Below are 15,445 nucleotides of genomic sequence, written 5' to 3' on the forward strand. Positions count from 1 at the left end.
GCGACTCCTGACCATTGAGTTGCTTTCCCATAATTCACTGAAAGGTCAAGCTTACTCAGTGCTCGGCAGACCATTGTCCATTTTGCTGGATGACCCCCAGTTCCCCTCCACACTCCGTTGAACCATTTTTTCTTGAAAATTTGGCAGAAAGATTAAGTGACATGAGAGAGTTTTGAGTTTCAGATGCGAATCCAGTTCTGGGTCTAGAAAAGTGACCTTTCATAGTTTCCTATTTTGAGGAGAAATTTTTTTTCCAGTGAGCTTTTTTTTTTTTGTCTCCCAGAACAGGTCCAGTGTCATTAGGCCAGGAGTGGTAAGGGGCACTGTTAGCTCCCTGTACTTCCTCTTGCTGTTCCTTGGGAGGCGCAGGAAGTGCGTGCTCTTCGAGGGGCAGGCTCCCACATGTCTGGGCTTCTTCACGGGTGTTCAGCTCCCATAAGGGTGGCACGACCATCTGAGTACAGACCTTCTCCATCATGGCAGGTGCAGCACATTCACAGGACAGATGGGTCCATAAGGCAATATAACTTCTTGGCTGCATCCATAATTGTCCAGTAAAAGCTTCGGACTTGTTAAGAGAAAGCCACATCACTTCTGCAGAGTTTCCAAGTGCTGTTGTTGAAGAAACACTAGGCTACTTGGCGGAAACCCAGAAGGAGCTGTCAGAGTGGCTGGGCCGCTTGCAGAGAGGTTGGTTAGGCTGGGCTAGCTCTCGTTAGCCTGGATCAGGTAGTTACCGTTTCAGGATACCCCCCATTTCCATGCACTGTTCAACGCTAGAGCAAGTGGGTCTGTGGGGAATGTCATGTGGAGAAGTGTAGGCCTCCGAGGACTTGAAGTGTTGTTCTGTGGTCTTTCCCTTTTACGGCATTTGCTTTGACCTTGGGACTTTTGGTTTTCCAAGATGGTGGCAAGGAGGTTCTCTCGATGCATCAGATTCTACTGTACTTGCTGCGGTGTAACAAAGCTCTGGTGCCCGAGGAGGAGATCGCCAACATGCTGCAGTGGGAAGAGCTGGAGTGGCAGAAGTATGCAGAGGAGTGCAAGGGGATGATTGTCACCAGCCCGGGCATGGTACGCTCTCTTACCTTGACCTGCTTGGGTGGGGTGGGTGACAGAGGGGGAGCCTTGATTCTTATTTTGAAGGGAAATCCTGCCCTTTTTGCTGGGGCTTGAGCACATCTAGACAATTCTCCTCCGGGTCCCTTCATCTCTTTCCCTCCCTCCTCAATTGGCAAAACTCCACATTTCTGTGGGTGCAGGGAGTTATGGACAGAGCTGTCAGCTGCCGCCGTCATCAACATCGTCGTCATCCTAACCCCTGAACTCTGTGTGACATTTATTTTCTCACGTCTTGTCTCGTGTTTCTAGACTGTGAGCCTGTTGTTGGGTAGGGACCATCTCTATATGTTCCCGACTTGTACTTCCCAAGCGCTTAGTACAGTGCTCTGCACACAGTAAGTGCTCAATAAATACGATTGAATGAATGAATGAAAAGCAACATTTACTGTCATTGCAATAAAAAACACAGTAGCTCAATTCTGTCACCCAGTTTTCATTAAACAAAGCAGTGCCAGCTCCCTGAGGGCAGGGATCACATCTACTAACTCTAGTGTATTGTCCCCTCCGAAGTGCTCAGTACAGTGCTCTGCACCCAATAAGTGCTTAGTACATACCATTGATTGAAAAACAACGAACCCATGTCACTTTCAGTGACTAAAATTTGCAAAATTGACTTTGCTGTCATCAACAGATGAAAATTTGAAAAGCGAGTATAAACCGCTGTGGCAAATGCCTGGTTGCCTATAAAACCTGTCCATTTATGTACATATCTTGTAATTATACATTCTAAATTACTTATATCAATGTCTGTTTCCCCCTTTAAAATGTAAGCTCACTGTGGACAGGGAACATGCCTGCTAATTCTGTTGCATAAATACTGTTGATTAATTGGAATATGGTATACTTGAACGTAGCAGTTTTTGTATCTTTTGCTCAATATTAAGCCTTACATCAAAAGATGGGTGAAAAGCTTTTGCAAGTCCAACGGCCACTTTCCTGTCTGAAAGCAGACTGTGGAGTTGATCGATAGTATTTACTGAGCGCTTGACCTGCGCAGAGCACTATACTAAGCACTTTGGAGAGTATGATGCAAGAGAGTTCGACACAATCCCTGCACTTGAGATGTTCAAGATGGAACCCAGTAACTCATTCTCCTGTCTGAGATGGGACAGTAAGATGGGAATTCCCAGGCTCTAGACAGTAAACTCATTGTGGGCAGAGAATATGTCTGTTTATTGTTATATTGTACTCTCCCAAGTGCTTAGTACTGTGCGCTGCAAACAGTGCTTAATAAATATGATTGAATGAATAAATGAATGACGGTGGCACACAGCGCCACCCGCTCTGCACATAGCAAGTGTTTAATAAATACCACTGATTCATCTGGTCATGGAAGAGGGTAAAGAAAATCCGTACCTTCCCCCAATGTCTTCGGAAAGCCTGTGACTCTGCCGAGGCCCTTTCTGAGGGTTCTGAGAGAGCCAGTTGCTCATCGATGAGCCCCAGCGTCCCATCTTCCATTTCCAGAGGAAACACTGAAGTGGTTGCGGAGGCTGTGGGAGGAGATGGGTTCTGTTCCGTTCACGTGGTGCCGCTAGCCTGTCCCAGTGAGGGTCGGCACCGGCGACAGACGCAGTCGTTGGTAAGACGGGAAGTCCGTCGCCTTACACGGCTCCCAGCTGGCTCAGAACAACCAGCCTCTTTTCCTTCCCTTCATGATCTGAGCGGAAACCAAACGTCACAGGGAGACAACTCCTGGCTTTGATTTTTTTCCTTTCTAGAAGCCCAGCTCGGTCCGCATCGATCAACTGGACCGTGAACAGTTCAACCTGGACGTGATCACTTTTCCCATCATCGTCCACTTTGGGATTCGGCCAGCCCAGCTGAGCTACGCAGGGGACCCTCAGTAAGTACTCAATCGGACGAGACTCAAATTGGCATTGAGGCTTTTGGCTTTTCTAAGCAGTGTGGGATTTGACTACATTTGTGATACAGTAATAATGATCATGAGTGGGGTGATGATAGTAATAACTGTAGTGTTTGTTAAAGTGTTTACTGTGTGCCAAGCACCGTTCTTAGCACTGGAGTAGGTAGAAGATAATCGGTTCCCAAATGGGGCTCCCAGCCTAAGTAGGAGGGAGAACAGGGATTGACTCTCCATTTTGCAGATATTAGAACTGAGGCACAGAGAGCTGAAATGACTGGCCCAAGGTCACAGAGCAGACATGTGGTGGAGCCAGGATTAGAACCCAGGTTCTCTGACTCCCAGGCCTATGCTCTATTCTGAGTTGTATTCCCAGCTCTACCAATTTCTTACCGTGTGACCTCAGGCAAGTCACTTAACTTCTCTGTGTCTATTACCTCATCTGTAAAATGGGGACTAAATCCTCTTCCTTCCAGGTTAGACTGTGAGCCCCATGTGCAACAGGGACTGTGTCCAACCTGATAAACTTGTATCTACCCCAGTGCTTGGAACATGGCTCGACAAATACCATTAAAAAAAAACACCCAAAAAAGCACCAGTGGAGCAGTCTTGTGCTTTTTCCCATAGGCTAGGCTGCTTGTGTCAGTGACTCATCTTTTGAGGTGTGAGCCTGAGTGCCTTGGGACTGGGCTTATTTCTCTCAGATTTCTTCTCGGTAGGAAGGTTTTGTGTCCTCCCTGTTTCACCCTTCTCCCTCATTGCTGCTGCTCAGTTGGTTCTCCTGCCCGGGACTGACAGCGACTACCCTTGGCAGGTGGCTACCTTTAGGACAACCCCTGTGTAAGCCTCAAATAGGGGTAATGCTCGTTATGGGCAGGGAATATGTCTGTTATATTGTCATGTCATACACTCCCAAACGCTTAGTACAATGCTCTGCACACAGGAAGCACTCAATTTTGATTGATTGATTGGGTACCAATTTTTCCTCTTAGAATTGGGGAGAAATGGACATCGTTGTCCAGTTCTTGGGTGAACCTACTAAGTTAGTCCCTGTGTCCCTAGAACTCCCTGTTTAGGCCACACCCCAGACCATCAGTCTATCCCAATTCTTACATAGAAATTAATATTACTAGATTTAACTATTCTATTGCCTTGTTTATTGTGCCAGTTCTGTTATTACATTGAATATCTGTGAGTCAGTCGTCTTTATTGAGTGCTTACTATGTGCCGAGCACTGTTCTAAGCACTTTGGAGAATACAATATTAGACACATTCCCTGCCCACAACCTATCTGTAATGTATTTCAGAGCCTGCCTCCACTGGTAAATTAAAAACTCTCTGAATTGTTGTTATGGTACTTGTTAAGCGCTTACTGTATGCCAAACACTGTTCTAAGTGCTGGGGTAGTTACAAGTTACTTTCTCAAGTGCTTAGGACACTGCCGTCCTCACAGTAAGTGCTTGGTCAAAACTCTTGTTGGAATGATGGATCGGAACGGACATATGGCTCCCAAATTTATGCCTCGTCCTCTAGGTACCAGAAACTGTGGAAGAGCTACGTGAAACTGCGCCATCTTCTGGCAAACAGTCCCAAAGTCAAGCAAGCGGACAAGCAGAAACTCACCCAGAGGGAGGTTAGTTCCGGGTTTTGTTCCGGCTGGTCAAGGCGGGATTGCCTGTGAGGAGTGGCTCAGTAGGACGTGGAGAACAAGAATCATAATATTTCAGTCACTCCAGTGCTGTATGTAGAATTCTGCATTTATGGTCTTGCATGAGAGACGAGAGTAATTGTATGCTCCAGTTTTCGGAGCAGTGGTTGAATTCCACGTTGGTTTTCGGGCGTGGGATTTTTGTTGTGTGAATGTCACCAGAGGAGCCTGGATGTCTTGTTTGAGTTCTGAGGTAGCTGGCAGCCGCTTCCTATGTCTGAGCCGGTGGGATGTTGTGGAGGCTGTCCCTGGTGTGGGGGGAGGAGTGGGCAGCGGGAATGGGTGGGTTCTTTCAGAGGGAGATTTCCTGCCTTTGCCATTGTTGAGAATGCACCCTGGTAGATCTGCCAGCTGTGATGCAGTGTCATTAAATGAGCAGTGTGCCCGTATCGGAGGGTGCGGGACGTTGGAGCACTGGGATTGGCCCACTATTGGAGCAGTGGCTCCCCTGGCCACTATAATAATAATGATAATAATAATAATAATAATAATAATAGTATGCCAGGCACTCTTCTAAGAGCTGGGGTAGATCACATCACAATAGTCGGGTTGGACATAGTCCCCGTCCCACATAGGGCTCACAGTCTTAATCTCCATTTTACAGATGAGGGAACTGAAGCACAGAAAATTTAAGTGAGCTGCTCAAGGTCATACAGCAGACAAATGGCAGAGCCAAGATTAGAACCCAGATCCTTCTGACTCCCAGGCCCGGGCCTATCCACTAGGCCATGTTGCTTCTCACTTGCCAAGAGAGTACATTTCCCCGGCTCTTTTCATTGTTCAGAGGATTCAGCCATTGCTACCTGGCCTTGTGTTTTGAGGAAAGAGCTTCTCAGCCCATTTCAATCAGTCAGTCATATTTATTGAGCTCTTAATGTGTACAGAGCACTGTAGTAAGTGCTTATGGAGTACAATATAACAATAAACAGACACATTCCAGTACACGCAGGGAAGGAGTGTTTGGCGTTGCCTTGGGAACCCCAGTTTGTGCTCAGGTGTTGGAAGGGGCTGGAATTGAGGCCAAGATCAAACCAGGAGGAGGGTGGGTTGTGTTGAAACACAGGCCCAGTCCTGCGCTCTGATCTAATGGGGCTTCCCAAGCGGACCGGATCTCTAATTTTAATTCCCACCTATTCCAGGAAGCTCTCCAGAAAATCCGACAAAAGAATACAATGAGGCGAGAAGTGACGGTGGAACTCAGCAGCCAGGGTTTCTGGAAAACGGGCATCCGCTCGGATGTCTGTCAGGTGAGGACAGAGGAGTATCGATTCAATCCACAGTATTTTTGGAGCACTTACTGTGTGCAGAGCACTGTACTGATCGCTTGTGAGGGCACAGTACAAAAGAGGATGACTAGACAGTCCCTGCTCACACGGAGCTTGCACACTAGAAAGCATCCATCTGGCAAAACGCACTCATCTTCCCTGAGCTCCAGGCCCTTGCAGTTGGGCTTGGAGTCTTGGTTTAGGGGAGTCTGGGAGGTGAATAGAATTTTCATTTTACCCCTTTTGGAGCATCGGGTGAAAAGGATCCACTTGGGGTCAGCATTTTTTTCAATGTAGCCCATTTTCGACAAGGGGGATGCAGCGTGGCCTAGTAGAAAGAGCACGGGCCTGGGAGGCAGAGGGCCTGATTCTAATCCCAGCTCTGTCAGTGGCCTGCTTTGTTACCTTGGGCAAGTCACGTAACTTCTCTGGGCCTCAGTTTTCTCAGCTGTAAAATGGGGTTTAAATCCTACTCCCTCGTGGAACAGGGACTGTCTGACCTGATTATCTTGTATCTACCCCAGAGTTTGACATATAGAAAGCACTTAATAAATTCAATTAAAAAAAAAAATGTCTACTTGAATCTAGCTGGCAGTGTGGAAGTGTAAACTTCTTGAAGGCAGAGTGTTTGTGCCTTGCTCCTGGAGAATGCTCCCATGCACCCAGTGGGCACACAGTAGACACTTGAAATGTGAAATGTGGTGATCAGTTGAAATGTGGTGATCGTGGCCCAGCATGGTGGGTGGGGGGTGTGGAAGGGCCACGCAGAGAGAAGTATGGGTTTTCTCGCAGGCAGACGGCGGAATGCTTCTGGACTGACGGGGGCTTCCGGTCCCTTTGGGTCAGTTGCATTTCTCCACCAAGGGACCGTGGAAGCTGGTGACATGGCTTAAAGGAGCCAGATGTTTTTCCTAGAGGAGGAGTACGTAAGGAAGAACATCACCTAAGCCGGCAGGTCCCTCTTGGGCTTCTATCTCTCCCCCTGCCTCGGGGTTCCAAGTTCCCACAGTACCCCCAACAGCAGGAGCTGGCCTCCCCTCGGTTTGCCATCAGGCCAGACTCAGGCTGGCTAGGCCGTGGTGGCACCACAGTGGCCATTCCTTCCGCTCTCGTGGACCAGGGAGGGTGCCAAACTGTGGTATAGGTTTCTGAAGGTCAGGGCAGGTGGACCGAGTTCATTGGAAATCACCTCCTGAGCTTGGGCTTGGGCTTGAAGCCGGGGTGACCCCACCTCTTTCACTCTGCGGCCGAGCTCGCTCCTGTCGAATAATTAGAACTATTCCGTCGGCTTGGACACGGCCCCGAGGGCATATCCCATCCAGGACATGATCTGGACACTTTCTGGCTTTCCAAGTTCGGTCACTGTGTGTGGCCTAATCAGGCGTGATTCTCTTTACCCAGCACGCAATGATGTTGCCTGTTCTGACGCACCACATCCGCTACCATCAGTGCCTCATGCACCTGGACCGACTGATTGGATATATTTTTCAAGATCGCTGTCTGCTGCAGGTAAAACCCTTTCCCCCCACTTTCCCCTTCTCCCTTCCCTCCTACTGTCGCAGTTGAGGGAGCAATGTCTGCGTGTGTATGATCCAATTCCTCCCTCGGCGGGGGTGGCGAGAGCCACTGGGGTTCCTGCTGCTCCTACTTTCCCCACAGCTTCCTCTGCCACTCTGAGCCCTTCTTCCTCCCCCCTCCTCTACGACTAGCTCTTTGGGGGATCGACGGGGGTAGGCAGCAAAGTAGGACTTCCCCACACCCCCCACCGGATTCTGAACAATAATAATAATAGTAATAACAATGAATATCGTACTGTTTATTAAGCACTCAGTATGGACCAAACACTATGCTAAGCGCTTGAGTAGCAGCATGGCTTAGTGGATAGAGCACGGTCTGGGAGTCAGAAGCACCTGAGTGCTACTCCCGGCTTCGTCACTTGTCTGCTTTGTGACCTTGGGCAAGTCACTTCACTTCTCTGTGTCTCAGATACCTCATCTGCAAAATGAGGATTTAGTCTATGGGCCCCATGTGGGACTTGGGACTATGTCCAACCCGATTTGCTTATATCCACCCCAGTGCTTAATACAGTGCCTGGCACATAGTAAGTGCTTAACAAATGTCCCAATTATTTTATTGTTATTATTATTAGACATAAGTCAGCCAGACTCTACCCCACCCAGGGCTTCTGCTCTGCGAGGGAATGGGTCTCTTATCCGCATTTTTCAGAGCCAGGGGAACAGGCCAAAGATGGTTAAGTGCCTTGCCCAAGGTCACAGAGTAAACTGATGGATTGGAACCTGGATCTCCTGACTCCCTGTTCCAAGATCTCTCCACTAGGGCCCCCGCTGCCTCCCAGATGTGAGAATTAGAACACAGGGTGAGCGAGAACTCCATGAGCGGGGGAAAGGGAGAGTATTTATTCTTGATGGCCCAATTGTCTGCTGCCCTTTCTGCTCCTCTGTCTGGGCTGGGCTGGACTGGAAGAAGAGCCACATTGAGCAGGGTAGTACTGGGGTCGGGAGAGGGAGGAGGTGGAACAGCCCCCCTCCGAGCCTATTCCAGCCAGACGGCTCCAAGATGACAGAGGTGGCCATGACGTTAAACCCACCCAGAGCCTGTCCGGAGTGGCCACATGTCTTTAGGAGGAACCTACCAAACTGGAATCCACTTTCGCCATGCGGGAGGAAGTAAGACATGCAGCTTTGGGTTTGCAAAAAGTGCCTTCCTGTGCGGTTGCTTCCTTCAGCTCGCCATGACCCACCCAAGCCACCACCTGAATTTTGGGATGAATCCCGACCACGCCCGGAACTCCTTGTCCAACTGTGGGATCCGCCAGCCCAAGTATGGAGACCGGAAAGTCCATCACATGCACATGAGGAAGAAAGGTGCGTTTGAGTTCTTGCAGCAGGCCCCTTTTTATCCTGCGGGCCGTGGGTTCTTGGCCGGAAAGAGCCTTCCTGGCTGGCATTCTGGAAAGTCTTATGAGGTCGGTGGAGGGCACTTACTTGATATGTATGTAGCCAGTTTTTTTCTGTTCTCTTCCTTTTTTTTTTTTTTTTTTTTGGTAAAGAATTTGTGTTAGTCTTTCCTGCTAGGCTATAGTCTCCATGAGGGCCAGGGTCGTGTCTGCTTACTCTGTTGAATTCTCCCAAGCACTCGATAAAGTATTCTGCATGCACAAGATTCTCACTAAATCTGACTGATTGATGATAAGTTGGTGTCATCAATCCATCAGTGGTATTTTCTGAGCGCCTTCTGTGTGCTGAGCACTGTCCTAAGTGCAGGTAGAATACGATACAGTAGAGTTTGGTAGACACGTTCCCTGGCCACAAGAAGTTTTCATGTTTTCAAATCAGTGCTTGTTGTTGCACTTGACCCATCAGATATTTCACCTTTTTAAGAGAACTGAGTCCTGGCTTGTTAAGTAACTAATTTAGTCATGAATACATTGACCGATTCTGAGACCTGACTGCTGAAACTTGCCCTGCTAATGAGCACCGTGAAATAAGATTTTATCAGCTCACCTTTACTGACTCTGTTGGTGTTCAAACACTTGTCAGAGTGCTTGTGTGTTTTGTTGTCTTTTGATTTTGGAAACCAGGAATAAACACTCTGATCAACATCATGTCTCGCCTTGGCCAGGATGATCCGACGCCCTCCAGGTAAAGACAAGCCCCTCTTATTTTGGCTTCTTTCATTTGGTTCTGATTTCTCAAGGATGTGCAGATGTGCAGACCTTATTCAGTAGTAATACTATTTATTAAGCACTTGCTGTGTGCAGAGCACTGTACTGAACATTGGGAAAGAATCAGACAGGTAGTAATTCAGTACAGTCCCTGTCCCTCCGGGAGCTTACAATCTGGAAATCCTCATCTTGTCCTCATCTTCAGTCGTATTTATTAAGTGCTTTTTATGTGCAGAGCACTGTACTAAGCACTTGGGAGAGAGAACATTGCAACAGAAAATGAAAATAGGAGGAGGGGACTGACAACAGACATGTGAGGAGGGAAGAAAGACAGGTCCACGACAGCAGAAGGACAAAAGTAGATCTAAGTTGGGTACTGTGGCTAGAGGAACAGAATTTCGGGCTCTGCGCAGCCCACGCCCCAAGCTGCCAAACCTCAAGAATAACTGTCCCTGAATTTTCTGGATTTCTCCTCCTTTGTAAAGTGTTAGTTTCTGGTGGGCTGAAAATGAGTCTACCAACTCAGTTGTCTTGTACTCTTCCAAGCGCTTAGTGCAGGGGTCTGCGCACAGTAAGTACTCGCTAAATGCCACTGATTGGTTTTGGGGATGAAATGCAGTATGCCCCACGTAAAAGGCCTATATTGTTTGGTTGACAGTCTCCTTCCTCTGAATTTGGAGGATTCATTGGTTTTTGACCATTAAAAAAGGTAGAATATTTCAATTTAAAGGGCCAAAACCCCTCCTCCCCGACCCCCCATCCTCCCAAAAGGACAGATTTTGTTTTTTAATGTCTCACCTTGTTTCTCAGCTTCTGAGGCTCTGGTGTCCCTTACAGTGTGGTTGATCACCCCTGCAGGGAAAGATTTCCCTGTGAGAAGGAGGAGGAAACAGCCAGGGGCCTGGCATGACTTTTGGAAGAGAAATAGTAAGACAAGCAGTATAATAATAATACTAATAATAATTCCAGTATTGGCAAAGCACTGGTGTGCATGCACAATAATCAGGCCCGACACAGTCCCTGTCCCACAGGACTTCAGCGCAGTCCCTCCCTCTTCTCTCTCTGCCCCACCCACACAAAGACAGGCACATGCGTGTACGTATACACACACACACACATGCCTGCCTGCCCACTCGCCCGCCCCCCTCATGAAGATGGTGAAAACTCATGGGAAAACTCCCTGCTCTCCATTGCTGGCATAAGTTGTCAGAATATTTTTGAACAGACATGTAAAGAATGCTCTACCCTGATTGCAGTGTGGCTTAAGATCCCATCACGGCCCGCAGATGTGACCTCAGCCACCTGAGCGCTACAGAAAAAGGGTGGGAGCCCAAAGGAGGCAGGGCGGCCTAGTGGAAAGATCCCGGGGCTGAGAGTCAGAAGGTTGGATCCTCTCCAGTCAACCGTTGGTATTGAATCCAGAGGACAGCTAGAGGCTCGTATTTCATAAGACATGTAGACTGTAAGCTCCTTGTGGGCAGGGATTGCATCTGCTAGTTCCCAAATGCGTACAGCGCTCTGCACACAGTAAGTGTGTAGTAAGTACCATCAATTGTTTACATGGTGAAGAAATCAGTGTTCCAGTTGTGTGCAGGGCTCTGAACCAGGTGAAATGAAAGACCTTTTTCTCCACTTCCAGCTCCTCCCCTTGCCTTCGAGGAGCCTACAGTCTAGTGGATGTGATTTGACAAAATCACAGTCATGTAGAATGAGAAAATAGGTGCACATAACAGACATGAGAGAAAAACCGAACCCATAACCGATTAGCCAGGTACTGCTGTCGTTTTGAGGCTGCTGACGTGATGAGGAAGGTTCCGTCCTGCTAATCACATCGATCCCAGTTGGATTGTTAGTTCTCACTTGCTCAGATTGGAATGAGATCCTGCCTTTAAAAGAGTCTGAAGGAAACAAGGTGTCTAATTTGATGTTAATGCGTTTTTTAAAAGCCATTTATCAGCAAGCTCTTTGGGGAGCAGATGCCAGTAGGCTGGGAATAGGAAAGTGAGATGAAAACATTGAGCTACTTCTGACTTTTCGAATTCCCAAAGCCCCATCTTCCCGAAACAGGCTGCACATTGTAACTTATGGCCAGTCACCAGTCTACACATTATCACACAGCTCGTGGGGCGGTCCAGAAGGGCTCTCCCCAGAGAGTTGTTCAAGTAAATCCCGGCCGGCCACTGGCATCCGGAGAGGCTCGGATCCTGGAAAACCCCGGAGAGTGGCCTTCATCCTCCCTTCCGGAAAGTCGGGCCCTTCATGGTGAAGTTCGGTTTCCCATCGGCGATCATGTAAAAAGCATTAACGTTTACCCAAGAGCCAAAAAATTGACCCAGTGATGCAGATGTATTTTAGAAAAGTAATGTAAAAACCAAAGGAATAGAATTAACACGATTAACTCAGGCTTAGACAGCAGTGCGTGTACCATAGTCATAAAAGACTGAGTTTAATCCATTAGATTTTGACATTTGGGCATGTAAAAATTGTCCTTCCCAAGAGTCTGTTCGTCATTCGTATTTATTGAGTGCTTACCGTGTGCAGGGCACTGTACTTAGGGCTTGGAAGAGTACAGTATAATAGTATAACAGACACACTCCCAGCCCACAATGAGCTTGCAGACTATCGTGAATCTTTTGGGCTACACAGCGGAATCCCAGAACAAGAGGGGGCAAAGTCAAGAGTACAAGAGGATGAAAAGTGAGCTCTGTTGTGCAACAGTTGCTCCCTTCCCAACTCAAATTGATGGGTGATCTGAGGTCCTGGCTTCCCCGGGCCACCGTTCATTCTGCCCTGGGGGTCAGAGAGACCCAGCTCCAACACATACCTGCTGTTTGAACCTGAGCAAGTCACTTAACCTCTGTGTGCCTCAGTTACCTCATCTGTAAAATGGAAATTAAGACTGTGAACCCCATGTGGGACATGGACTGTGTCCAACCTGATTAGCTTGTAGCTACCCCAGCGCTTAGTACAGTGCCTGGTACATAGTAAGTGCTTAACAAATACCACAGTTGTTATTATTCCACAAGCCAGAGCCAGAGAAGCCCTGACTTGAGCCGAGGTAACAGGGCTCTCTTCCTTTGCCGGACTGGGGCGTTCAGCCCCCGTTGCAGCCGTCCGTCTGACTACTGGGTGGGACAAACACTTCCTGTCCATTCATTCATTCGGTCGTATTTATTGAGCACTTACTGTGTGCTGAACACTGAACTAAGTGCTTGGGAAGTATAAATTGGCAACATATAGAGACGGTCCATACCCAACAACGGGCTCACAGTCTAGAAGTAATGATAGTATTTGTTAAGCGCTTACTATGTGCCAAGCACTGTTCTAAGCACTGAGGGAAATACAAGGTAATCAAGTTGTCCAACTTGGGGCTCACAATCTTAATCCCCATTATGCAAATGAGGTAACTGAGGCACAGAGAAGTTAAGTGATTTGCTCAAAGTCACACAGTTGACAGGTGGCGGAGCCGGGATTAGAATCCATGTCCTCTGACTCCCAAGCCCTTTCTTTTTCCACTGAGCCACGCTGCTTCTCAGGGGCCTCCCCACCCCCAATGCCCGGGACGAACCATTCATTCATTCATTCATTCAATCGTATTTATTGAGCGCTTATTGTGTGCAGAGCACTGTACTAAGCTCTTGGGAAATACAAGTCGGCAACATATAGAGACGGTCCCAACCCAACAACGGGCTTACAGTCTAGGAGGGACAAGTCCCTCTACCCAGAAGTGTTCCCACCCCCTACTGCGGTTCAGCCTCCTGGGGTGCTCTCAGGGTGACCCAACCTGCCCAGGGATGAGTTTGAGAGCTTGTTACGGTTTCGTCCTGCCATGAAACCCAGCAGGACATCCAAGATGCTGAAGCAACGGACCCTTCCCGTCTTCTCCTCCCACTCCGAATTAAATAACCCTCCGCTCTCTCTTTCCAGGATTAACCACAATGAGCGCTTGGAGTTCCTGGGAGATGCCGTTGTGGAGTTTCTCACCAGGTGAGTGTTTCTTCTAAAAGTGGTTGTTTCTGTTTCCCCTTGAGGATTGTACTCTTTGGGAGAGCAGGGGTTCCATCTTTCATCTCTCTTATACTCTCCCAAGGGTTTAGTACAAACAGCAGGTGCCTGACACATTGCTCTGCACACACTTGGCATGTGATAGTGCTGTTGATGAACTGAGTTTTCTCTCTCAAGAGGCAGTACAGAATGGCCTCTGACAAATTGTCACCAAGGGCTTTGGGACCTAGAGTCAGCCATCCAACCTCCTTGGTTGCTTGGAATTCTTCCTTCTGCCATATCTTTTTTTTCTGGTATTTGTTAAGCACTTCTGTGTGTCAAGCACTGCTCTAAATGCTGGTGTAGGTACAAGGTAATCAGGTTGGCACCCTCTCTCTACTAATCAATCAATCGGATTTATTAAGCATCTACTGTGTGCAGAGCACTATACTAAGTGCTTAGGAGAGTACTGTATAACAGTCACATTTCCTGCCCACTACAAGTTTACAGTCCTATATGGGGCTCACAGTCTTAATCCTCATATTACAGATGAGAGAATTTAGACTCAGAGAAGTTAAGTGGCTTATTTAACAACAGGCAGGTGGTAGAGCTGGTATTAGAACCCAGGTCTTTCTGACTCCCAGGCCCCTGCTCTATCCAGTAGGACACACTGCTTCTAAATTGGGGTAATACGCCAGCCCCAACCTACCTCCCTGACTGGAATGTGGGCATAGTAGCCAACTGTGCATCCTTGTAAGACAAACTGATTGTTACTCCATTTTGTCTTCCTGCTGTGCAGTAGCGTAAAGGCATTTATTAGGCACTTATCGGGCACAAAGCATTGTACCAAGCGCTGGGAGAGAAATACAGGGATAATAATAATAATAATTGTGGTACTTGTTAAGCGCTTACTAGGTTATAAGCGCTGAAGTAGATACAAGGTAATCAGGTTGGACACAGTTCCTGTCCCAGATTGGGCTCACACTCTTAATCCCCATATTTTACAGCTGAGGTAACTGAGGCATAGAGAAGGGAAGTGACTTGCTCAAGGTTGCAGAGCAGACAAGTGATGGAGCCGGGATCAGAACCCATGAATTAGTCAGGGGTTCTGGCCCGCAAGAGGGATCCAGACTAAAACAATTAGATGAAGAGAAAGGGACCGGTGAGAGACACTCAAAGAGACAATGCTCATCACTTGGCTGTAGGTGAGCACATACACAGATGACGTGCATGTGCTGGATGTTTTTTACCTTACCCGTGGCCCTCCCAGGGGGAAGGGGGAAAAGGGTGCCATTGTAGGAATGAGGGGAGTAGTTGGGGAAAGGGCAGTGGCCTTGCCCCTTCAAGTACCTGTTCGAGTTGCTCCAGCCACGAGCCAGCAGCTAGACCGGCTCAGCCCTTATATCTAACAGTGGGGAAAGGGAAAGGAGATGTTCATGTCATATTAATAATGCTTGTTAAGTACTTACTGTGTGCCAAGTACTGTTGTAAAAGCTGGGGTAGTTAAAGATTAATCAGGTTGGACACAATCCCTGTCCCAAATGGGGCTCGCATTCTTAATCCCCATTTTATATATGAGGTAACTGAGGCCCAGAAAAGTAAAGTGACTTGCCCAAGGACACATAGCAGGCTTGTGGCGCAGCTGGGATTAGAACCCAGGTCCTTCTGACTCCCAGGCTCATGCTCTGTCCAGTAAGCCACATGCCATTTCTCTTCTCAGAGTATATTTACCTTTGACCTCTTTCCCCCTTTCAGGCCTTATGGGGAAGTGGCTTATGAGGGATAGGTGAAGGCAGGGATTTTTTTTGTTTGTTTCT

The 15,445-nt window shown here is 47.9% G+C and overlaps 1 protein-coding gene across 1 annotated transcript in view; it reads left to right on the forward strand.

Annotated features, from left to right (window-relative positions):
• The window catches only part of DROSHA (drosha ribonuclease III), a 48,870-nt gene that overhangs the window by 22,076 nt on the left and 11,349 nt on the right, over nucleotides 1–15,445 (forward strand). The window contains exons 13-20 of the mRNA XM_038770364.1: nucleotides 905–1,074; nucleotides 2,844–2,968; nucleotides 4,520–4,619; nucleotides 5,834–5,941; nucleotides 7,361–7,468; nucleotides 8,706–8,844; nucleotides 9,561–9,621; nucleotides 13,572–13,631. Of these exons, the coding sequence (XP_038626292.1) occupies nucleotides 905–1,074; nucleotides 2,844–2,968; nucleotides 4,520–4,619; nucleotides 5,834–5,941; nucleotides 7,361–7,468; nucleotides 8,706–8,844; nucleotides 9,561–9,621; nucleotides 13,572–13,631 (871 nt within the window). The remainder of the gene's footprint in view (nucleotides 1–904; nucleotides 1,075–2,843; nucleotides 2,969–4,519; nucleotides 4,620–5,833; nucleotides 5,942–7,360; nucleotides 7,469–8,705; nucleotides 8,845–9,560; nucleotides 9,622–13,571; nucleotides 13,632–15,445) is intronic.

The sequence above is a fragment of the Tachyglossus aculeatus genome, chromosome X3 (genome assembly GCF_015852505.1).
Source record: "Tachyglossus aculeatus isolate mTacAcu1 chromosome X3, mTacAcu1.pri, whole genome shotgun sequence".
Classification (NCBI taxonomy): domain Eukaryota; kingdom Metazoa; phylum Chordata; class Mammalia; order Monotremata; family Tachyglossidae; genus Tachyglossus; species Tachyglossus aculeatus.